This window comes from Microcaecilia unicolor, chromosome 9 (assembly GCF_901765095.1).
Source record: "Microcaecilia unicolor chromosome 9, aMicUni1.1, whole genome shotgun sequence".
NCBI classification, from domain to species: Eukaryota; Metazoa; Chordata; class Amphibia; order Gymnophiona; family Siphonopidae; genus Microcaecilia; species Microcaecilia unicolor.
This window is the reverse complement of record NC_044039.1, coordinates 35,018,465-35,044,557: the sequence shown is the minus strand read 5'-3', so window position 1 is coordinate 35,044,557 and position 26,093 is coordinate 35,018,465. Positions and strand designations below refer to the sequence as shown.

At 46.2% G+C, this 26,093-nt stretch overlaps 1 protein-coding gene across 1 annotated transcript in view; it reads right to left on the bottom strand.

Moving 5' to 3' along the window:
- Nucleotides 1-6,012: 6,012 nt before the first annotated feature.
- Nucleotides 6,013-26,093, bottom strand: part of TRIM24 (tripartite motif containing 24) — a 387,425-nt gene continuing 367,344 nt past the window's right edge. Inside the window, exons 18-19 of the mRNA XM_030214266.1 lie at nt 18,750-18,902; nt 6,013-7,353 (exon numbers count right to left, since the gene is read on the bottom strand). Of these exons, the coding sequence (XP_030070126.1) occupies nt 7,144-7,353; nt 18,750-18,902 (363 nt within the window). The 3' untranslated portion in view covers nt 6,013-7,143. The remainder of the gene's footprint in view (nt 7,354-18,749; nt 18,903-26,093) is intronic.

The following is a 26,093-nucleotide window of genomic DNA, read 5'->3' as shown; positions in this document are numbered from 1 at the left end:
AACCGACTGTCGCGTCGGGTATCCTGCTGGAGGCAGTAATGTGATGTGAATGTGTGGACAGATGACCACGTCGCAGCCTTGCAAATCTCTTCAATAGTGGCTGACTTCAAGTGGGCCACTGACGCTGCCATGGCTCTAACACTATGAGCCGTGACATGACCCTCAAGAGCCAGCCCAGCCTGGGCGTAAGTGAAGGAAATGCAATCTGCTAGCCAATTAGAGATGGTGCGTTTCCCGACAGCGACCCCTAGCCTGTTAGGGTCGAAAGAAATAAACAATTGGGCGGACTGTCTGTGGGGCTGTGTCCGCTCCAAGTAGAAGGCCAATGCTCTCTTGCAGTCCAATGTGTGCAACTGACGTTCAGCAGGGCAGGGTATGCGGCCTGGGGAAGAATGTTGGCAAGACAATTGACTGGTTAAGATGGAACTCCGACACCACCTTCGGCAGGAACTTTGGGTGGGTGCGGAGCACTACTCTGTTGTGATGAAATTTGGTATATGGAGCATGAGCTACTAGGGCTTGAAGCTCACTGACCCTACGGGCTGAAGTAACTGCCACCAAGAAAATGACCTTCCAGGTCAAATACTTCAGATGGCAGGTATTCAGTGGCTCAAAAGGAGGTTTCATCAGCTGGGTGAGGACGACGTTGAGATCCCATGACACTGTGGGAGGCTTGATAGGGGGCTTTGACAAAAGCAAGCCTCTCATGAATCGAACGACTAAAGGCTCTGCAGAGATGGCTTTACCTTCCACACGATAATGGTAAGAACTAATCGCACTAAGGTGATTCCTTACTGAGTTGATCTTGAGGCCAGACTCCGATAAGTGCAGAAGGTATTCAAGCAGGTTCTGTGCAGGGCAAGAACGAGGTTCTAGGGCCTTGCTCTCACACCAAATGACAAACCTCCTCCACTTGAAAAAGTAACTCTTTTTAGTGGAATCCTTCCTAGAGGCAAGCAAGACACGGGAGACACCCTCAGACAGACCCAACGCAGCGAAGTCTACGCCCTCAACATCCAGGCTGTGAGAGCCAGGGACTGAAGGTTGGGGTGCAGCAACGCTCCGTCGTTCTGCGAGATGAGAGTCGGAAAACACTCCAATCTCCACGGTTCTTCTGAGGACAATTCCAGAAGAAGAGGGAACCAGATCTGATGGGGCCAAAAGGGCGCGATCAGAATCATGGTGCCGTGTTCTTGCTTGAGCTTCAGTAAGGTCTTCCCCACCAAAGGTATGGGAGGATAGGCATACAGGAGGCCGGTCCCCCAATGGAGGAGAAAGGCATCCGACGCCAGTCTGCCGTGCGCCCGAAGTCTGGAACAGAACAGAGGCAGCTTGTGGTTGGTCTGAGAGGCGAAAAGGTCCACCGAGGGGGTGCCCCACTCTCGGAAGATCTTGCGTACCACTCTGGAATGGAGCGACCACTCGTGCGGTTGCATGACTCTGCTCAGTCTGTCGGCCAGACTGTTGTTTACACCTGCCAGGTACGTGGCTTGAAGGAGCATGCCGAACTGGCAAGCCCAGCGCCACATGCCCATGGCTTCCTGACACAAGGGGCGAGATCCGGTGCCCCCCTGCTTGTTGGTGTAATACATTGCAACCTGATTGTCTGTCCGAATTTGGATAATTTGGCAGGACAGCCGATCTCTGAAAGCCTTCAGTGCGTTCCAGATCGCTCGGAGCTCCAGGAGGTTGATCTGCAGATCCTTTTCCTGGAGGGACCACAGACCCTGGGTGTGAAGCCCATCGACATGAGCTCCCCACCCCAGGCGAGATGCATCCGTCGTCAGCACTTTCGTGGGCTGCGGGATTTGGAATGGACGTCCCAGGGTCAAATTGGTCCGGATGGTCCACCAGAGCAGTGAAGTGCGGCAACTGGTGGAGAGGCGGATGACATCTTCTAGATTCCCGGTGGCCTGAAACCACTGGGAAGCTAGGGTCCATTGAGCAGATCTCATGTGAAGACGAGCCATGGGAGTCACATGAACTGTGGAGGCCATATGACCTAGAAGTCTCAACATCTGCCGAGCTGTGACCTGCTGAGACGCTCTGGTCTGGGAAGCCAGGGACAGGAGATTGTTGGCCCTCGCTTCGGGAAGGAAGGCCTGAGCCGTCTGGGTATTCAGCAGAGCTCCTATGAATTCCAGAGACTGAGTTGGCTGGAGATGGGACTTTGGGTAATTTATCACAAACCCCAGCAGCTCCAGGAGTTGAGTAGTGCACTTCATGGACCGGAGGGCTCCTGCCTCCGAGGTGTTCTTGACCAGCCAATCGTCGAGATATGGGAACACGTGCACTCCCAGCTTGCGAAGGTACGCCGCTACCACCACGAGGCACTTTGTAAACACTCGTGGGGCAGAGGCGAGCCCAAAGGGCAGCACACAATACTGAAAGTGCCGTGCGCCCAGGCGGAATCTGAGATACTGTCTGTGAGCTGGCAGTATCGGGATGTGAGTATATGCGTCCTTTAAATCCAGGGAACATAGCCAATCGTTTTTCTGAATCATTGGCAGAAGGGTGCCCAAGGAAAGCATCCTGAACTTTTCTTTGACCAGGAATTTGTTCAGGCCTCTCAGGTCTAGGATGGGACGCATCCCCCCTGTTTTCTTTTCCACAAGGAAGTACCTGGAATAGAATCCCTGCCCTTCCTGCCCGGGTGGTACGGGCTCGACTGCATTGGCGCTGAGAAGGGCGGAGAGTTCCTCTGCAAGTACCTGCTTGTGATGGGAGCTGAAGGATTGAGCTCCCGGAGGACAATTTGGTGGCAGGGAGGCCAAATTCAGGGCGTATCCGCACCGCACTATTTGGAGAACCCACTGGTCGGAGGTTATGAGAGGCCACCTTTGGTGAAAAAATTTTAACCTCCCCCCGACCGGCAGATCGTCCGGTACGGACACTTTGAGGGCGGCTATGTTCCCGTGGATCCAGTCAAAAGCCCGTCCCTGGCTTTTGCTGTGGAGGCGCAGGGGGCTGCTTAGGCGCACGCTGTTGACGAGAACGAGCGCGCTGGGTCTGTCCCTGTGCCTGACGAGGCCTTCGGGCCGGCTGGTTGTACCTACACTTTGCAAAAGAATAGGGTGCCGCCTGCCGGGCCCGGGAAAAACGTCCACCTGCTGAGGTGGATGCTGAAGGCGCCCGGTGGGAGAGCTTGTCGAGGGCGGTTTCCCGCTGATGCAGTTGGTCCACCAGCTGCTCGACCTTCTCACCAAAAATGTTATCCCCCCGGCAAGGGACGTCAGCCAGTCTCTGCTGGGTGCAGTTGTCCAGGTCAGAGGCACGCAGCCATGAGAGCCTGCGCATCACTATACCTTGGGCCGCAGCACGAGACGCCACATCACAGGTGTCATAGATACCCCTGGACAGGAACTTTCTGCACGCCTTCAGCTGCCTGACCACCTCCTGATAAGGCCTGGACTGCTCCGGCGGGAGCTTATCGACCAGGTCCGCCAGCTGCTTCACATTGTTCCGCATGTGGATGCTCATATAGAGCTGGTATGACTGGATGCGGGTCACGAGCATGGAGGATTGGTAGGCCTTCCTCCCAAACGAGTCCAGAGTGCGAGACTCCCGCCCCGGGGGCGCCGAGGCGGTATCCCTCGAACTCCGTGCCCTCTTGAGAGCAGAATCCACGACCGCCGAGTCATGGGGCAATTGTGGCCGCATTAACTCTGGGTCAGAGTGGATCCTGTACTGGGACTCTGCTTTCTTGGGAATGGTGGGATTAGTTAACGGTCGCATCCAGTTCCGAAGCAGTGTCTCCTTGAGGACATTGTGCAGCGGTACCGTGGAGGACTCTCTAGGTGGTGATGGATAGTCGAGGACCTCGAGCATCTCGGCCCTCGGCTCTTCCACAGAGACCACGGGGAAGGGAATGCTGATAGACATATCCCGCACAAAGGAGGCAAAGGAGAGACTCTCAGGAGGTGAGAGCTTCCTCTCTGGTGAAGGCGTGGGGTCCGAGGGAAGGCCCGTAGACTCCTCTGAGGAGAAATATCTAGGGTCCTCCTCTTCCCCCCATGAGGCCTCATCCTCGGTATCGGACATAAGCTCATGTAGCTGAGTCCTGAACCGGGCCCGGCTCGACGTCGAGGCACCGAGGCCTCGGTGTCGTCGAGCGGTGGACTCCCGCATCGGCGGGGACGAAGCTCCCTCCATCGACGTCGACGGGGACTCCACCTGCGTGGCGGTCGAGACCGGCGCCGCAAGCGGCGGCGGTGTCGACGGCCCCGGCGCCGGGCTAGAGCTCGCCTGCGCCACAGTCATCGGCGCCGAGCACAGCCTGGCGCATCAGCCCTTCCAGGATCCCTGGAAGGATGGCTCTGAGGCACTCGTCCAGGCCCGCTGCCGGGAAAGGCGGTGGGGCCGGTAGGGGTGTCGGTGCCAGAATCTGGTGGGGGCCAGGAGACGGCACCGAAGTGCCGGGACCCTGTCGCGTCGGTACCTCCACAACCGACGGGGACCTCTCCTCTCGACGTGGACGCTTCGGCGTCGCCTCCTCTCCGATGTCCGGCTGCATCGAGGGCTACCGGTGACGACGCTTCTTATTCTTCTTGCGATGCACGTCACCGGCAGGTATGGAGGAGAAGGAGGACGATCCCCCTCGGTCACGAGGAACCGGGTCAGACAGGGTTCGGTCCCATGGGCCACGGGCTGAGGGAGTGACCGGGGCCGACTGCTCACGCGGCCTCTCACCTCTACCCTCACCGGAGGACCGGCGGGCCGACGGGACCTGTTCTCCTGGGGTCGATGCCATCGGTGCCGATGTCTCGGGCATCGATACCGGTACCGAAGGACCGGGCGTCGATACCGATGCCGTCGAGGTCGACGTCGAGGGGCCGGCGCAAGTTCCAAAAAGACGGTCCCGCAGAACTTGCCTCGCAACCTGAGTCCGTTTCCGGAGACCGAGACACAGGGGACACGACTTGAGATTGTGCTCCGGCCCGAGGCACTGGAGGCACCAAGCGTGGGTGTCGGTCTGCGAGATTGGCCGGCCGCACCGACCACACTTTTTAAATCCACTCGGGACCTTCGAGGACATCGACGGAAAAATCGCATCGGCGAAGTTAAAGTCGTCGATGGTGCGGAAATCACACCTCGAAAAAGGAAAAACGACCGTGCGGCCACTAGGCCGCAACGCGGCGTCCCCGCTAGAAACGAGGGAAAAAGGGAGCGCGTGCTCCACACGTTCAGTTTGTTTTTTTTTTTTTAAGAAAGAAAAACCGGAGGACGCGGTGTAGAAAAACTAAATAGAAAAAACGATCTGCGTAAACGCGATCGGCTTTCCGGCGGCTGAAACAGAGCGGCAAAGGCACGACTCTCTCCAGACGCGGAAAAAAAGGAACTGGCGGGAGCGGTCGCGCACGGGCGGGAAGACGGCCGCGCATGCGCGGTGGGCGTGCCCTGCGTGCCGACCGTCCCGCGAAGCTTTTCCGGTTGGTGGGGGCTGCCGCGGACGTCACCCCAGTCGTGAGAACAAGCAGCCTGCTTGTCCTCGGAGAATGTATAGTACAGCACACTTGTATGCTTTGTACAGTGGTCATTTTGAAGATTGTGGAGTATTTTTGGAAGGGGGGGGCGGAGTAGACTAGGGATATTGTATATGCATAAACAACATTTGTTGCTTGGAATTGTTTTCCTTTTGGTTATTATATTTCTTGTTGGACTCTCTGTATGTAGTCTATGTCCTGTTGCCATTCGGTCTGTATTCAAGCAATGCAATTTGACAATAAATCTTATAAATGGGAGGAGGGAGGGGGGAAGCAACCAACTTACAGGGAAATAATCACTAAATTATTCAATGAATAGTGGCAGGGTTGATAAATGGGAAATTTGAAATGCTTCACTCAAAAATAAATTGTTACTGTACCCTTCCCTCACAAAATACATTCTGGCTCTAGGTTGGAATTTTAAATCTGTCAAAAACTGGGCACCATCAGTTCACTGGTTGACCTTTGTTTTGAACTGTGTGTAGCAATATGGACATGCAAACTGAAGCAATGCAACTCAGCAAGACAGTTCAATCTTGTTTCTGATACTGTAATATCTATTGTTACTGTAACACAGATGCAATCAAATACTTGTAATTCTCAGTATCCCCATTTGATCATCCCTGGTGGCACTAATACTTCTTAAACAAAATATTTGATATGTTTCAAATGTGAAGGAGACACTTTGCTTAAGCTACAGTATTTAAACAGTAACACTCATCAGGTACCAGACTCTGAACCTTAAAGCAAAGACAATTTGCAATGGAGAAACATTGAAAAAAAAAAAAAAGAGGTACAGTATAAGAAAATTGTGCTGGTATATCAAAATTCATGGTGGCATCCAACTAGTATTGTCCATATCCTGTATGCTAACAATCATTCTGGTTCAGCAATATAGTATACTTTGTATTGTCATGTCTTATTGTTATATCTCACAGCAAACTGTCAATACTTCATGATGAAAAAGTCAGAACCACAGCTAGTTGTAGTGTCTACAAAAATAGTAGCTGTCATAGCTATTTAAATATGAATAATCATATAAACAATAGCAACTCTTGCCCAGAAAGAAATATGCCAAGGATGTTGACGTATACTGATCAAATCAGGCAGTAAGTACAAAAAGAACACTTCTCTTGTATATTAGCCATTTAAACTTCTGTTATAGAGTCCACAGAAAGCTTTATGTAAGCTTTAAATCATAATTCATGTTTTCAAGAGGGGAGATTAAAATGACACAGCAACACAGGAACTGGAACATTATGGAGGCTAAATTAATATACAAGTACTGCAAGTAGGGGGCAGGGAGCCATCCATGTAATTTTGAGATGTCAGTTAAGTCTCACAGTAAAATCCATATCAGTTTCATAGTAGCTACATCTTGAATGGAAGCCTGTAGAAATTCTGCTCCTTTTTTTCTCTCTCAAATCAGAGATCAAAGCACTTGCTGTAAGGGGTTTGCAGTTTCAGTTTTATTTTCCTGAAACGTTATGGAAGATGATATCACATCACCACTCTTCCTGACACAAAAGCTCAATATAACTAGAGGCACCGATTTGTAGACTTATAAATGTGTTGTTTGAAATTCCCTTTTCTATGACAGGCTTTTCGTCTTTTTAATATAAAGCAGATAAAATTGTAGGAGTACATCTGATGGAGGGTCTTATTTGAACAGTAGTCTGTCATCTCCTTTGAAACGCTTTTTTCTAGGTACTACAAAGTCGTCATCTGAATCTTCACTCAGTTGAGAGTCCTCTCTGTCATTCCTGTAAGGCCCATTTTGAGGAAATTTTCGTTCCGGGTAAAGATTTAAAAGCAGCTCTTCAAAGTAAGACTCCAGTTTCATGCCAGCATTGGCCACTTCTGAATCAGGCTACAGATCAAATTAGAAAAATAGCAAGTTAAAACAAAGCAAAAACTACAAAACTCAAGCCTTTTCATTGTTCAACTGTATTGCATCTGATTGTAATATCTGTATAAATATTTATTTATTACATTTGTACCCTGCGCTTTCCCACCCAATGCAGGTTCAATGCGGCTTACATAGTAATTCGAAATACAAATTCTAATAGTGAGAGAAATTAAACAGTAACGAAACATGATAAAGTTCATATTCAAATCTTGGCATGACTGGCTCACTATCCTATTCTAGGATAAACAGAATGAACAAGTTACAGCTAGGTACTAATAATTCTGTATTCTATCTGGTATTTTTAATAAGATCTGTGAACACAAAATATTTCAAAAATTGTATAACTCATAATCTAAGAAAGGCAAAGAGGGATTTTGAAAGAAAGACAGCGATAGAGGCGAAAACTGATAGTAAAATTTTTTTTAGATACATTAAAAGCAGGAAACCGGTAAAAGAATCGGTTGGCCCGCTGGATGACCAGAGTGTAAAAGGGGCGATCAAGGAAGACAAAGAAATAGCAGAATAACTAAATGAGTTCTTTGCTTCAGTCTTCAACAAGGAAGATTTGGGTGGGGATACTGGTGCTGGACAGGGTATTCGAAGCTGAAGAGTCGGAAAAACTTAATGAAATATCTGTAAATCTGGAAGATGTAATGGAGCAGTTCTGCAAATTGAAGAGTAGCAAATCTCCTGGACCGGATGGTATTCACCCTAGGGTACTGATAGAACTAAAAAATGAGCTGGAGAGCTACTTATGCGTGGGATAAGCATAAAGGAATCCTGTGCAGAAGGAATGGATCTTCAGGAGCTTAGTCAAGATCGGGTGGCAGAGCCGGTGGTGGGAGGCAGGGCTGGTGGTTGGGAGGCAGGGATAGCGCTGGGCAGACTTATACGGTCTGCGCCAGAGCCAGTGGTGGGAGACAGGACTGGTGGTTGGGAGGCGGGGATAGTGCTGGGCAGACTTATACGGTCTGTGCCAGAGCCGGTGGCGGGAGGCGAGGATAGTGCTGGGCAGACTTATATGGTCTGTGCCAGAGCCGGTGGCGGGGATAGTGTTGGGCAGACTTATACGGTCTGTGCCAGAGCCGGTGGTTGGGAGGCGGGGCTGGTGGTTGGGAGGCGGAGATAGTGCTGGGCAGACTTATACTGTCTGTGCCCTGAAGAGCACAGGTACAAATCAAAGTAGGGTATACACAAAAAGTAGCACATATGAGTTATCTTGTTGGGCAGACTGGATGGACCGTGAAGGTCTTTTTCTGCCGTCATCTACTGTGTTACTATGTTAACTGTTATTGATTTGTAATTTATCCTTATCAATAGAAATCAAACAAAATAAAACATGGAAAAGAAAATAAGATGATACCTTTTTTATTGGACATAACTTAATACATTTCTTGATTAGCTTTCGAAGGTTGCCCTTCTTCCTCAGATCGGAAATAAGCAAATGTGCTAGCTGACAGTGTATATAAGTGAAAACATTCAAGCATTACTATGACAGTCTGACAGGGTGGGAGGAGGGGGGTGGGTAGGAAGTATGCATGGGGACATCAAAGCATATCATTGATATTCTAACAGGATGGGTGTGGATAGGTGAGGGGAGGGTGATCCTGTTAGAATATCAATGATATGCTTTGATGTCCCCATGCATATTTCCTACCCACCCCCCTCCTCCCACCCTGTCAGACTGTCATAGTAATGCTTGAATGTTTTCACTTATATACACTGTCAGCTAGCACATTTGCTTATTTCCGATCTGAGGAAGGGCAACCTTCGAAAGCTAATCAAGAAATGTATTAAGTTATGTCCAATAAAAAAGGTATCATCTTATTTTCTTTTCCATGTTTTATTTTGTTTGATTTCTATTGATAACCTTAAGAGTGGACTAACACGGCTACCACACTCCTCTAATTTATCCTTAAAATCGAGCGTGGTACCGGAAGATTGGAGGGTGGCCAATGTAACGCCAATATTTAAAAAAGGTTGCAGAGGAGACCAGGGAAATTATAGACCGGTGAGTGACGTCGGTGCCGGGCAAAATGGTAGAGACTATAATCAAGAACAAAATTACAGAGCACATTCAAAAGCATGGACTAATGGGACAAAGTCAACATGGATTTAGTGAAGGAAAGTCTTGCCTCACCAATCTGCTACATTTCTTTGAAGGGGTAAACAAACATGTGGACAAAGGTGAGCCGGTTGATAATTGTGTATCTAGATTTTCAGAAGGCATTTGATAAGGTCCCTTATGAAAGACTACAGAGGAAATTAGAGGGACATGGGATCAGAGGTAGTGTCTTACTGTGGATTAAAAACTGGTTGAAAGATAGGAAACAGATTAGGATTAAAAGGTCAATATTCACAATGGAGAAGGGTAGTTAGTGGGGTCCCTCAGCGGTGCTGGGACCACTGTTTTTTTAACATATTCATAAATGACCTAGAGATGGGGGTAACTAGTGAGGTAATCAAATTTGCCGATGACACGAAGTTATTCAAAGTAGTCAAATCGCAGGAAGATTGTGAAAAACTACAGGAGGACCTTACGAGAGTAGGAGACTGGGCGTCTAAATGGCAGATGATGTTTAATGTGAACAAGTGTAAAGTGATGCATGTGGGAAAGAGGAACCCAAACTATAACTACATCATGCAAGGTTCAGCGTTGGAGTCACAGACCGAGAAAGGGATCTAGGTGTCATTGTTGATGATACATTGAAAACATTTGCTCAATGTGCTGCTGCTGCGGCTAGGAAAGCAAATTGAATGTTGGGTATCATTAGGAAAGGGATTGAAAACAAAAATAAGGATATTATTCTGACATTGTATCGCTCCATGGTGCGACCGCACCTCGAGTATTGTGTTCAATTCTGGTCACCGCACCTAAAAAAAGACATAGTGAAAGTGGAAAAGGTGCAGAGAAGGGCGACAAAGATGATACAGGGGATGGGACGACTTCTCTATCAGGATAAAGAGGCTGGGGCTCTTCAGCTTGGAAAAAAGGTGGCTGAGGGGAGATATGATAGAGGTCTATAAGATAATGAGTGGAATGGAACGGGTCGATGTGGAGCGTCTGTTTATGCTTTCCAAAAATACTAGGACAAGGGGGCATGCGATGAAGCTGCAGTGTGGTAAATTTAAAACAAATCGGAGGAAATGTTTCTTCACTCAACGCGTAGTTAAACTCTGGAATTCGCTGTCAGAAAAGGTGGTTAAGGCGGTTAACTTAGTGACTTCAATAAAAGGGTTGGACGGCTTCCTGGAGGAAAAAGCCATAGAATGTTATTGAATGGGCGGGACAAATTGCTTGTTCTTTTGGCCGCTGTTGGTGACAGGGTGCTGGGCTCGATGGACCCTTGGTCTGTCCCAGCATGGCGATGCTTATGTACTTATCTGTAAACCGCTTTGCAGTACCTTTACTAAAGGCAGTAAAAAGGCCTGAACAAACAAACTATGACTATTACAAAGGAAGAAAAATTAGAACAAACAGAAGAATTAGTAAATTCATGATCAGAAAGACTTTCTAGTTATTTCTGAGCTCTGAGAGCATGAGTTTCATGTCAAGACCATCGGATGATGTCATCTACTCATATGACCGATTTATTTTACTCTTTGTAGAGAAGGTTTCCTCCCCCACTGCTGTAGCCCTGTCTCTCTCCTTAGTTCTAATACAACGGTGTGACTAATCAACTGCTACAATTGAGCAAACTTGCTTCCTCTAAATTTAAGGAACAGTGTGATTGGTGTGTCCAGCAAGTGCCTCCTAAATCTTCCTCTTCAATCTATTTCAAAAGTAGCAAATGACGGGAGGCGTTCAAAATGGCTGCCGAGCAGACAGGTCGCATTTTTTTGAGCTCCTGGCGAATTTACCTTTATTTAAGACGGTAGCGTCTTAGCTACAATCATTACTTACGATGCCCAAAAGAAGGGGGAAAGCAGCTGCCGCAGCCTCCCAGTGACCTGGAACCCCAACTCAAAGTGGACCGATTGATGCTTTTCTCCGGAGGGCCTTGGACACTAGTACGCCGGTGAGCGGCTCGCTGTTGCCTCCTGCGCTTGTTGAAGGCGCGCAGGAGGCCCTAGAGCTGGAAGTTTCTCTCAGCCCCGACGCTCGAACTCCACTGCTTCCTCCCGTGTTCCATGGATTCAGCCCGCCAGTGAATGCGTCGCCGATTCTAATCCCGGAAGAGGTGAAAGAATCAGGCAGACCGGGGGCAAAAGAAGAATGTTTAGGAGGTGCACTGATAACCATGGCCGAAACAGCAAGGGAGGAACAAAACGTTTCTAGTTTGGAAGGAATTTCCTTACAGCAACAACAGACGGAGGTAGGAACTTTTACTTTTGCACTTCCTCAAACTAAACCTCCCGAAGTCATGTTAGACTGCCTTTGGACATTAATAGTAGATTTAGGCAGAGCGCTAATTCCCCAAGTACAGAGAATTAAACAAGAAGTTGAACGGGTGGAAGATAAAGTAAAACAACTGAATACACAAGTTGAAAAACAAGAGAAAGACCTACAACAGTTGCAGGAAGTCCAACAAACTGTTAAAAGACTTTACCAGTTTAAGAAGACAGAGATTCTGGAGAATTTCTCAAGAAATAATTTGCGTTTTATAAATTTTCCTTATTTACAATTAATATCCCCTAGGGAGATGTTAAAACTGTATTTCACAGAAATTCTCCAGATAAAAGAGGAGAATTTACCTCCATTGGCACAAGTCTTTTATCTACCGCCCAGGAATCAACAAATTTCGGAGAATCAACCCCTTGATGTTTCAGTCTTACTAGAATCCTCAGATACAGACCAAGTGCTACCAGCCACTTTGGTGGCTACGGTAGCATTGTTACCGGATAAACTATGGTTATTAAAATTATTCTTCAAAAATCGAGACAAAACTTTTAAGGGTCAAAAAATTAATGTATACCCTGATGTATCGAGAGAGACACAGGCGCGCCGGAAAAAATTTCTTCAGAAGCAGCAGGAAACGATACAAATGGGAGCTACTTTTTTCTTAAAATTTCTGTGCAGATGTTTAATTACCTATCGGTCTGAAAAATATGTGTTTCATGATCCTTATCAATTAGAAACTTTTATAACATCTAGAAGAATAGCTGGAACAAGTTCTCCAACTAATAATGTTTGAACTTTGAAAAAGTGTTTAAAATACGCCTGTCTGCCAGTTGTAAAATGTTTATTTTCTTGAAATCTTCAACTATATGTTTTTGAACTCCCTTATAGTGGACTTTATTGGTTTGAGTATGTAGAAATTAATATTTTTTTCTTCGAATAATGTAACCTCATTTTGCCAATTTTCTCATCAAGTTTATGTACTTGTAATAATAGAAATGTTATAAATAAATACATTAAAAAAAAAAAAAAAGAAAGAAAAAAAAAAAGTAGCAAATGTCAGTAGTATGGGTTGGTTTAGGAGAACCAACAATCTCCAATATAGAGATAAAAAGACATGCATACACAAAGTATGCAGCTAAATGTTCAGTTTGTCCCTCTAGATGTTACCTATGAGCTTTTCTAACTACCTCCATAGCTCCTCTGGTATGACACAATGAACTACAAGTTCCATCCGTGGATTATGCACAGCTTCATCAAGTTTTCAGCACTACTTCCTTGGGTTCCACCCACATTTGGCTCTGCTGTCACATAAAGAGGGATCTGCCCTGCCACAGGGGCTCCTCCCAGCTTCTACTGCTGCCTTCTGTTTCACTTTCTCCATACGCACTGATACTTTTAGCGACTCCTCTTTACTATCTTCCATCTCCTCAGTTCACTGTATGAGCAGCCTTCCACACTACCTCTAAACACGGACCAACTTTTCAAAATGGGGCTGTTAAATTCAAGGCCAATTACTTCTCCCCTGGTCACAACGAGGGAGTTTTCTCAATATCAGGGATGCTCAAGAGAGCTGGAACTTTTACCTCCACAAACAAATGCAGGAGAACAGAGAATCCTTGTAGTGTAGACCAACAGGCATGATCTCATTAGCTGCCACTGAGCTTAAACATATAGCTGCCACAGTCTTCCTGCTGCTGCTATTCCTAGAGTCAAATCCAATGTACAAGACTACGCTTCACTTGTCACATTCATCCTTGGTATAAAAGTGGATGGAAAAAACTTGAACAAGGTGCTATGTGCATGTTGCACTTGTTTCTCAGAGCTCATGATGTAGCTAGAAAGGAGAGGCATGCATTACCACATGTGTTTTAAGAAAGGAGCACCCGTATATTTGAAAGACACTAATAAAATCTTTCACAGTTGGAAGGTGTTGAAAGTAGAGCCCAGCTGATAGTTTATACTTTAGAAATCAGGAAACTGACTTTTCTATGGCATATCTTATCAGATACCACAACACTGCTATGGCAAGCAGTTCAGAAACACTGATGCAAACCACAATGACTTTCAGCCTTTTTGTCACAGCTGAATATTTTTGTACTGTTTCCTTGGACTAGACTAATACAAAGGCAATGCCATTTAAAAGAAAGCTGGATTCAATACAAGAGTCCCTACTGATTCTCAGGCCAACTAGGGCTATAGACATGAAGGAATCCTTAGTTGTCAGTGCTGCTTCCACCACTACAGACCACATGAATACAGTATCCTGGAGGGCAATGCATATATATATTTTAACCAAACATCACCTAATGTGGTTGTTACAGCTGCTTCCCCACACGGAAGTACATATATGGCTATTCAGCATATTTAGTTACGAGCACAAACCCACAAAATTCGGTTAAGCCACCTGCATGTTGATCCTGCCCCCCCCCCCCCACACTGTTGTTCCATGTTCCAAAGGTCACTGTACAAAACAAGCTTGTAATGAAGTTGTTACAACAATGAGTGCTTTGATGGGTTGCTAAACAACTCTAAGCTACTAATGTCCCCATCCACAGGTAACCACTAATCCCCAGTGGGCAAACTGTGCATCATACCCACACTCAGATGCCTAGTTCTTCATGTGAAGTCATTCAGCTAGCACCCATATATACTCCCCCCTCTGCTGATCAAGCGACCAGAGGGGTGCCAAGGGTAACAAAGGAAACGGGCTGAGGCTGGATGCAGCAAGGGGTCTTAGGCATGAGGTGAAAGGGTAGAGAGGGAGGAATATACCTCAGAGGGAGATTGCCAAGGCTGAAGAGGGGTGTATGTGAACTCAAGAGGGAGAGATGGGTGTGGCAAGCAAGTCTTTTGACCAAGAATATGAGAGGGAGAGGTAGAACGGCCAAAGGGAAGACAAAGAGGAAGATAATAAACGCAGAACAACAGATAGAGGAAACACAGAGTCAAAACAAGACTATGGAGGGTTGGGGCCAAAGAGGAAAATCAGGCAGAAAGAGAAGTCCACCAAGAAAAATTAAAAGGCACCCATATAGGCAGAGAAGCCAACATAAGAGACACATTGTGAATAGCATGTAAAACAGCAGATTGTTTGTCCAATGAAATCTCTATAAACCTACAGGATGTAATAGGGCAATTTGACAAATTGACGAGCAGCAAAACTCCTGGACCAGATGGTATTCATCCCACAGCACTGATAGAATTGGAAAATGAACTGGCGGAACTATTGCTAGTAATATGTAATTTATCTTTAAAGTCGATTGTGGTACCGGATGATTGGAGGGTAGCCCATGATAAAGTACCTCATGAAAGACTCCAGAAGAAATTGGAGAGTCATGGGAAAGGAGGTAGTGTCCTACTGTGGATTAAAAACTGGTTAAAGTAGGGTTAAATGGTCAGTATTCTCAAAGGCGAAGAGTAGTGAGGTTCCGCTGGGGTCTGTGCTGGGACTGCTGCTTTTTAACATATTTAGAAATGACCTAGAGATGGGAGTAACTAGTGAGGTAATTAAATCTGCTGACAATACAAAGTTATTCAAAGTTGTTAAATTGCGAGAGGATTGTGAAAAATTACAAGAGGACCTTACGAGACTGGGAGACTAAATGGCAGATGATGTTTAATGTGAGCAAGTGCGAAGTGATGCATGTGGGAAAGAGAAACCTGAACTATAGCTATGTAATGTAAGGTTCCACGTTAGGAGTCATAGACCAAGAAAGAAATCTCAGTGTCGTTGTTGATGATACACTGAAACCCTCTGCTCAGTGTGCTGCAGCGGCTAAGAAAACAAATAGAATGTTAGGTAATATTAGGAAAGGAATGGAAACCAAAAGTGAGGACATTATAACGCCTTTGTATCGGTCCATAGTGCGACCGCACGTCAAATGGTGTGTTCAATTCTGGTTGCCGTATCTCAAAAAAGATATAGTGGAATTAGAAAAGGTACAGAGAAGGGCGACGAAAATGATAAAGGGGATGGGATGGCTTCCCTATGAGGAAAGGCTGAAGCGGCTAGGGCTCTTCAGCTTGGAGAAAAGACGGCCAAGGGGAGAAATGATAGATGTCTATAAAATAATGAATGGAGTGTAACAGGTAGACATGAATCATTTGTTTACTCTTTCCAAAAATACTAGGACTAAGGGGCATGTGATGAAGCAACAAAGCAGTAAATCTAATATGAATCGGAGAAACATTTTCTTCACTCAACGTGTAATTTAACTCTGGAATTCATTGCCAGAGAATGTGGTAAAGGCGGTTAGCTTAGCAGGGTTTAAAAAAAAGGTCTGGATGACTTCCTAAAAGAAAAGTCCATAGACTATTATTAAATTGACTTGGGGAAAATCCACTGCTATTTCTGGGATAAGCAGCATAAAATGTAATGAACTTTTTCTGGATCTTGCCAGGTATTTGTGACCCGGATTGGCCACTGTTGCAAACAAGATGCTAGGCTTGATGGACCTTCGGTCTGTCCCAGAATGGCAATACTTATGTACTTATGAAAGATTAGGGAAACTGTGCCATTAGGAAAGTAGCCATACGGTTGATCAGTGAAGTTAGAGGAATCAGTAAAGAGGCAGGTATAGCTCTAGTGGCACTGGCAAATGTAGGGACCAGGAAAAGGCCAACTGGAAGGAGCAGACCGGTCTAGCGAGTGAAAGGTACAGGCATTGACCCGTGGGGAGAAGTCAAAAAAGAGATAGAAGGACGAAGCCAAGGAACCACTGCTATAATACTAGGAGCCATTGATAGCATGAGTGAGGGAACAGTTAGAATGGCCGAGGAAAAGCCGTGTGCCTTTATTAGAAAAACAGAATGGGAGAGGGGGAGGAAAGGAATGGGGGAGGAGGAGGAAAGGAATTTGGGACACAAGAAGTGGCGGGGGAATATCTGGGAAAAGAGGAGGCCATAGGTCAGACAGCCAAGCCAACTCATGGTATTTACGGCAGGCAGTCTAAGAGGAATTAAAAAAAGGGATATTACCAGCAACTGCAGAAGAATTCAGGGTACAGCAGTCCATGAAAGTCCCATCGCAGTAGAACTGGGTGCCCTATTGCAAAAAACACATTCCACTAAAGAAGCAGAGCGGGTGGAGACAGTCAACAGCTGCACATGTTGTCCAGGAGGGAGCATTTAGTTAGTGGGTGGAGATGTTAGGGTTCAAAGAGTCCAGAGGAGGAGGATGCATAATCCAATGAGGAGGAAGAGACAGGAGCGGGACATAGTCACAGAGAGGAAAGGTGTTGCCAGTGTCACAGTCCAGAATTGCAGATTGGGGAGTCACAGCAGTGATGAGCTGTGGGCCAGAGAAAAGTGGAATCCACCACTGATGTCGACTGAGAACTTTCCGATATACCAGATCACCCACAGAGTAGGCATACATAGGAGCTGGAGCAGTCTAGACTGATGCTGACAAGGAAGTGCCAATCAGGGTATGAGCCACCTGGGGAAGATTTCATGGATAAGGCAGTGGGTGGCTTCAGCAGCTGTCTCCTGGGCACAGGTGAAAGCTTCAATCCACAAAGAATAAGCACACACTATAACACATAAAAATTGCTTACCTGAAACTGCCAATGTACTCAAATGACAAATATAAAATACACAAATAGTGGTTAAATACAGTCCTACCTTCACCACGGGAAAGTCCCTCGAGTGACTACTATTCCAGCGGTCTTCTCATTATCAACAAGGCTTACACTTCTTACGGAAGTTTACTTAATAACTCTGCCGAGAAGTAAATCAGGCAGGTGGTCCCCCAAGGGAAAGGTCAGACAAGAGGCGCTACTTGCTGACCCTTGGGGATGTCCGTCCAATCCCCACTCAGAGAGCTTCTGGCTGGCTCACCAAATATGTTGGTCCCCTAGTCCCAACAAAAATGCATACATATACTTTCCTGTAAGGATTACATTTAATCAGCAAAATTTCTTTTGTCATACACATATGACAGAACAATAGAAACAAAAACACAAAGCATTCCTATAAGTGGCTGAGGACACAGGCCTCTTCAGCAGCAATAAGAAGAAATGTGGTGGTGGTGGTGGGGGGGGGGGGGGGGGGGGGGTGGAGGGGAAGAAAGAGAGAGAGAGAGAGAGAGAGAGAGAGAGGGAGAGAGAGAGAGAGAGAGAGGAAAGAGGTAAGAAGAGTAAGCAGGGCTCCAACTTCTGTCCTAGTTCTTCAAGACAGGTCCCAAGGTCTGTTAACTATCTTATATATATATATTAACCATACATCACCTTAACCATACATCACCTAATGTGGTTGTTACAGAATATTTAGGCAGGAAAGTTATGAGCACAAACCCACAATATTCAGTTATGCCACCTGCATGCTTGCATGCTGCTCCTACCCATGCTCCCCCCGACCTTTGTCGTCCACCCACACATTCTTACAATGTTGTTCCATAGGTCATGGTAGAAAAACAAGCTTGTAAAGTAGTAGCTAGCAACCCATCAAAGCATCCATTGTTGTAAACAAATCTAAGCCACCAGTGTACCCCAGCAGAGGTAACTGCTGATCCCTAACTGGCAAACTGTGCATCATACCCACACTTCCTCGTTCTTCATGCTGCTGCCACCACCTCAGACTACATGCATACAAGTGTTCTGGAGGGCAATGCAGTCAATAGTCTCGGATCAAGAACCTTTGCAGTGTTGGCTGGGTTACGCAGGTAGATTACATATGGGGCAACATGCCAGCTAGCTGCTCAGGGCAATACATTCACAGTAGAAGACTGGAAGACCAAAGGAGTAGAAGAAAACTGCCAAAATTCATTTACATCCCCCCTTTCCCAGCAAAACAGAATTTCACAATTGTATTTCCCTTTTCTTTACTGGCAATCTGACAAGGAACACTGCTTTTCTTATGCTCCATGGAAGGAATGCCTGCCCATCATAATGAACCTACCAAATACATAATCTATGTTGGCAGTATTAATGATTACAGGAATACTGTTTGCTACTATATGCAATATTGTCTTCAATTTTCCCCAAAAGCAAGTTATTAGAAGGATTTGTCTGCTTACCTCATTAAATTCAGCACAATTTCTGAAGATGAGCCTTATGTCAGCCACAAACTCATCCGGTTTGGTATAATGAGGCAAACAGGTTGACTGAAGCTTCTTTTTAATAACAGACATATCCATGGGCTTCTTAATTATTTTGTAGTAGTCTGGTACCTATGCAAAACAAAGCAACCCCCCCAAATAACAAAAAAAAAAAAAAATCTGAATTACGCACATAGGGGTTTATGTACATGTATTGATTTTTTTTTTTCAAGAAAAACAAATCTAAAGATGTTCCTTGATGCAATGATAATCAACAGCAACCCAAACAGAAAAAAGTAACCCACAGGGTTCTATTAGAACTAATAATTCTGCAAGAGTTTTGCCTAACATTTTCTTTACTAATCTTAACAATTACTACTAAACATTTCTATAGCGCTACTAGATTACGCTACTAGATTTATGCAGCGCTGTACAAATGAGCATGAAGAGACAGTCCTTGCTCAACAGAGCTTACAATCTAAAGTGGACAGACAAGACAGCTAGGGGTGGAGAAACTGCAGTGGTGGGGGTGATAAGTGAGGGTACTGAGTAAGACAGTCATGGTTAGGAGTCGAAAGCAGTAGCAAAGAAGTGGGCTTTAAGCCTAGATTTGAAGACAGCCAGAGACTGACATACCAGCTCAGGGAGTCTATTCCAGGCATAGGGAGCAGCGAGATAGAAGGAATGGAACCTGCAGTTAGCAGTGGGGGAGAAGGGGGACGACAGGAGATATTTACCTAGCGAACAGAGTTCACGGGGAGGAGTATAGGGAGATATGAGAGCGGAGAGGTACTGAGGAGCTGCGGAGTGGATGCACTTGTAGGTCAATAGGAGAAGTTTGAACTGTATGTGGAAGCAGATAGGGAGCCAGTGAAGCAACTTGAGGAGAGGGCTAACGTGAGTATAGCGACTCTGGCGGAATATAAGACGCGCAGCAGACTTTTGGACAGATTGAAGGGGAGAGAGACGGCTGAGCGGGAGACCAGCGAGAAGCAAGTTGCAGTAGTCTAGGCGAGAGGTGATAAGGGTGTGGGTAAGGGTTTTGGTAGCGTCCTCGGAAAGGAAAGGGCGAATTTTGTTGATATTATAGAGAAAGAAATGACAGGTTTTGGTAATCTGCTAAATATGAGCAGAGAAGGAGAGAGAGGAGTCAAAGATGACTCCAAGGTTCTGCGCAGACGGGAGAGGGAGGATGAGAGTGTTATCTACCGAAATAGAGAACGGGGGGCGAGGAGAGGCAGGTTTAGGGGGAAAGATGAGAAGCTCGGTTTTGGTCATGTTTAGTTTCAGGTGGTGGCGAGACATCCAGGCAGGCCGATACTTTGGTCTGGATTTCAGCTGAGATATCTGGTGTGGAGAGGTAGATCTGGGTATCATCAGCTTAAAGGTGGTATTTGAAAGCCATGGGATGAGATCAGAGCACCAAGGGAAGAGGTATAGATGGAGAAGAGAAGAGGTCCTAGGACAGATCCTTGGGGTACACCGACTGTTAGCGGGATAGATGTGGAGGAAGAACCACCAGAGTATACGCTAAGAGTACGTTGGGAGAGATAGGAAGAGAACCAGGAAAGAACAGGGCCCTGGAATCCAAGAGAGGATAATGTATCAAGGAGTAAGGAGTAAGGTGTGATCAACAGTATCAAAAGCTGCAGATAGGTCGAGGAGGATGAGAATAGAGACCTGTGGATTTGACCTGTAACAGGTCACTGAAGACTTTAGCAAGCGCCGTTTCAGTTGAGTGAAGAGAGCGAAAGCCAGATTGGAGTGGGTCAAGAATAGCTCGAGATGAAAGGAAGTCGAGGCAGCGGCGGTGAACAGCACGCTGAAGTATTTTGGAGAGGATAGGGATGAGGGAGATGGGCCGATAGCTAGAGGGGCAGGTAGGGTCCAGTGAAGGTTTTTTAAGAAGCGGTGTGACTACGGTATGTTTGAAGGCATCAGGAACAATCGCAGTGGAAAGCGAAAGATTGAGGATATGACGGATAAAAGGGATGACAGTGGGGGAGATAGTGTTCAGTAGGTGAGTGGGAATGGGATCAGAGGGGCAGGTGGTACGTTTGGACGAGGAAAGACGATGTGCAGTTTCCTCACCAGTGACATCAGAGAAGGAGGAAAAGGAGGGAGGGGTTGGAGGGTTGGGAGAATGGACTAGGGGAGGGTGGAGGTGGTTTGATTGAGAATTTAAGAATCTTTTGAACCTTGTCATGAAAGTACTCGGCTAGAGTCTGAGGAGAAAGTGATGGGGGAGTAGGGGGCGAAGGCACTTTGAGGAGTGAGTTCAGCGTGGCAAAGAGAAGGCGAGGGTTAGAGCCGAGAGAGTTGGTCAGCTGGATGTTATACAGCTGTTATGTTAACAGAATGAATCTGATGGTAAGAATTTCTACTCTAATATACTCCTCAACTATACTGTCAGAGGTCAGTGCTGAGGTGGGTGGGGTGGGAATCTAGCTAACAAAATTCTTCAATCTCTTAAGGCTGCTGACTGAAACACTTTGAGTAGGTTCCCTGAAAACCTTTTTGCCAACAAGCCTGAACCAATGGTTTGTATTAATTTCCAACTGAAGAAATGTGATATTTAATGTGTGGCTTTACTAGATTGCTCAAAGCCTCATGAAGATAGACACCAAAATTCTATTTGCTATTCTTGTTGGATCACAGCCACAACCCACAGACCTGAAACAGATTGTGTGACAATGGAGAAAGTTTTAAATTGTTCCCTCACAAGCTGTTCAACCTCTAGGAGTCAATTTTTTTTTTTTTTTTTTTTTTACTGAGTATACCCTGGGCATATTTCCTTCCATAGGTGTTGCTGTTGGTGAAAAGCATAAAACATTTAACTGGCTACTTTCAGAAAAATACAAATGCTATCTCCTCTAAAATTCCCTACCAGAAAACAAAGGGCATGTTGGCTAGTTTGTTTTTGAATAAACCATCTGCAGGTCAACATCTACACCACATGCATCTTACCACCAAACCTTAATAAGAAAGCAAGATATCCATGGGGAACAATCATTCACAAAGTTCAAGACAGCTGTAAAAACATTTTTTTTCACAAGGCATTTGGGGATATGTCAGTGTGCCCAACTGGATACTCTGTCTGCCTGTACTTGCACTCAGTTGATTTGTTATTCTTTGTAGGTATATTTGTGAGACCTTTCCTATCATTTTATGGATTTACTTTCAAATTTTATGTATTGTGATTTTATTGCAAATCAAATTGACTTGCTCACCAGACTCTGCAGTTTACCAAATCTTAAATAAACTATAAGCTATCATTTTCTACACTGTTAGCCAGAAACTCTACAGCCAGGATCATTGTCTCTAAAGCAGGAATCTAATTTTGAATGTCCATCTCACGATCTTCTACTGCTTTGTGGACACTGACACTACAAAATTTGAACCCTGGAGACAGACTGAACACAATATAGACTGTTAATCTCATAGTTATATTAAATACTATTACTATTCTTTAATCTGTATGAGTTTCAGGATTCAATGTATTTTACTATAATTGTAGTTTACTTTGTAATTCCTGGAGTTTGTATTAGAAGCAATGACCTAAGATCTTATGATGTCATATTCTTAAGAATAATTTTCAGTCTGGTGAGTGACTTAGATGTATGCCTTAGATGTATTTATTTTATTTATTTATTTATTTAGATTTTGCTCACACATTTTTCAGTAGTAGCTCAAGGTGAATTATAGTCAGAAGTACACTAGATATTTCTCACAATCTAAATTTATACATAGTAACATAGTAGATGACGGCAGAAAAAGACCTGCACGGTCCATCCAGTCTGCCCAACAAGACAACTCATGTGTGCTACTTTTGTGTATACCCTACTTTGATTTGTACCTGTGCTCTTCAGGGCACAGACCGTATAAGTCTGCCCAGCACTAGCCCCGCCTCCCAACCACTGGCTCTGGCATAGACCGTATAAGTCTGCCCAGCACTATCCCCGCCTCCCACCACCGGCTCTGGCACAGACCGTATAAGTCTGCCCAGCGCTATCCCTGCCTCCCAACCTCCAGTCCCGCCTCCCACCACTGGCTCTGGCACAGACCGTATAAGTCTGCCCCGCACTATCCCCGCCTCCCAACCTCCAGCCCCGCCTCCCACTACCGGCTCTGCTATCCAATCTCGGTTAAGCTCCTGAGGATCCTTTCCTTCTGAACAGGATTCCTTTATGTTTATCCCACGCATGTTTGAATTCCGTTACCGTTTTCCTCTCCACCACCTCCCGCGGGAGGGCATTCCAAGCATCCACCACTCTCTCCGTGAAGAAATACTTCCTGACATTTTTCTTGAGTCTGCCCCCCTTCAATCTGATTTCATGTCCTCTCGTTCTACCGCCTTCGTATCTCTGGCAATCGAGGCTTAAGTGACTTGCCCAAGATCACAAGGAGCAGCAGTGGGATTTGAACCCTCCACATCTGGATTACAAGACTAGTGCTCTAACCACATGGCCTCTCCTCCACATAGATCTTATCTGGCAAAGTCAATCCTTTCAGATAAGGCCTGCAACTGCCAGGTGAACCAGAACCATACCTGGAGTCCCTTGGGCTCTTGGTTTAACAGAGACAAGAAACTGTTTGTCACTGACTGGGGTATTTAGGTTAAGAGCTACAGTCACTTTACTAATGGGAAGCCTCATTAGGAATTCAGGGAAATAAGATACCAAGCTTGCCAGTGCTCTGTTCCAGCTCCAAGTATAATGCTTGAGAAGACTGCTAGGGAAAAATGCACAAGTCAGCATGATTCCAACAGCCTCAGAATTCAGAGCTGACTCAAATGTCCTGCTACTACTTAAGAACTTCTTGAAAAAGAATGAATTGATGTATGGAGCAGAATAAGTCAACCAACCATATCCCAAAGGTCCAAGTATACATACTCTCCTTGCTTCTAGAACAAACCCTTTAGTTTACTTAATAACTCTGCCAGGAAGTTTGCTTTTGTTCAATAAGCCAAAAAAATCAGTCTCAGATGTGTGAAGCCTAGTTCCGTCTCCCTTGCAAAGTGGGCTTGCTAGCACTAGGGAGGATTCACCTGCTAAACACAATCTCTTTGATAGGGGTACAAACCAACTCTCTTAAAGCTTTAGAACTCAAACACTGGTTGCAACCACAGGACAAACATTTTAGTGCCCTGAGCTGCACAGATTCTTTATATATAATGAGACTAATAAATCTATTTGGCCACTTTAATCCAATAAAAGTACAGCCCATTCTCCCCAGATATAACAGAACACTCAACAGTCAGCATATGCCCCTCCCAGCACCTGTTGCAGCATGGTACAGTCTGGTAGCTCAGCTAAATGAGGTTTTATAGAACAGTCCCTGGTTGAGCTTCCAAGAATGGTAGCTATGATTGGAGAGTTATAGAGGTAGATATAATAGGCATCTCAGAGACCTGGTGGAAGGAGGATAGATAATGGGACACTGTTAACAGAGTACAAATTATATCACAATGATAGAGTGGATCAAATTAGAGGAGGGGGGGGGGGGGGTTGCACTATATGTTAAAGAGGGAATTGAGTCAAACAAAATAAACATTCTACATGAAACAGATAGCAACGTGGAATCCTTATGGACAGAAATTCCATGTTTAAAAAGAAGGAGTATTCTGGTAGGGCTGTACTACCGTCCGCCAGGACAAAACGAACAGACAGATGAAAACATGTTTACAGAATTAGGAAAGCTGGCAAATTGGGCAACAGTATAATAGATGGTTTCAATTACCCCTATATTGACTGGATAAATGTTACATCAGGGAGCACTAGGGAGATAAAATTCTTAGACGTAATAAATGGCTGCTTGGAGGTGGTTTCACTTACCCCAATATTGACTGGATAAATGTTACATCAGAGTGCTAGGGAGATAAAATTCTTAGACGAAATAAATGGCTGCTTCTAGGAGCAACTGGTCCAGGAGCCGACAAGAGGGGGAGCTATTTTAGATCTAGTCCTTAGGGATGCAGGGCATAGTACAAGAGGTAATGGTGTTCGGTCTGTCAGGAAACAGTAATTATAACATGATCAAATCTGAGTTAATATTTGGAGTGAAATCACAAAGGAAATCTACTGTAGCAGCATTTAATTTTTGAAAGGACGACTATAATAAAATGAGGAAAATGTGATCTAAAATAGTTTCCGTTGTCCCGTCTGCAGAATTGCAGAAACGGTAGAAACTGGAACCACGCTGCTAACTTCCAGGTAGCCTGGTGGTGCTGCTGTTGTGCTGATTCCTTTTCTGCCACCAGAATGGGAAACCGTTTTTCTTTTTTTTTCTATGCATAAATTTATTTATTCTGAGATATCCAACCCTTTGTAGAATACCAGGTCTAGTATGTGAACCTTTTTGTGGGTTGAAGAATTCATCACCTCTGTAAATCCTAGTGCTGACATCGTGTCCAAGAAGGCAGCTGTGGTGGTATCTGGGGTTTTGATGTGTAGATTGAAGTCTCCCATGATCACCAGCCTAGGGCAGTGGTGGCGAACCTATGGCACGCGTGCCAGAGAGGGCACGCAGAGCCCTCTCCCTTGGCACGCGCGCCTGTCGCTGGTCCGCCCACGCTCCCTCCCTCCGAATAGTTCGCCGCCTCCCGCCCTCTCCAACCCAACTAGTATCAGGCCGCCTGCCCGTCCTCCCTCCCTCCCAGCACCAGGAACCCCCCTCCTCCTGTGAAATTTTAAAAGCCTACCGTTCCTCGGGGTTAAAGCAGCGTGCAGCGCCGGCAGCGAAGAAGCGCGTGTTCTTCGCTCGGCGCGCCTTCGGCCTTCCCTTCGGTTTCTCAAGCTCTGGTCCCGCCCCTCATAGGCGGGACCAGAGCTTCAGAAACCGAAGGGAAGGCCGAAGGCGCGCCGAGCGAAGAACACGCGCTTCTTCGCTGCCGGCGCTGCACGCTGCTTTAACCCCGAGGAACGGTAGGCTTTTAAAATTTCACAGGAGGAGGGGGGTTCCTGGTGCTGGGAGGGAGGGAGGACGGGCGGGCGGCCTGATACTTGTTGGGTTGGAGGGAGGGCGGGAGGCAGGCCTGGTGCTGGGAGGATGCTTGCCTGGTGCTGGGAGGGAGGGAAGGAGGGAGGCTGCCTGCCTGGTGCTGGGAGGGAGGGATGGAGGGTGCCTGCCTGGTGCTGGGAGGGAGGGAGGGAGGGAGGCTGCCTGCCTGCTGGGTGCTGGGAGGGAGGGCGGCAGGCCTGGTGCTGGGTGGGAGGGAGGCCTGCTACTGGGTGCTTCTGCTGGGTGGGTGGGAGGCCTGATGTTGGGTGCTGGGTGGGTGGGAGGGAGGCTGGGTGCTGCTGGATGCTGGGAGGGAGGGCGGCC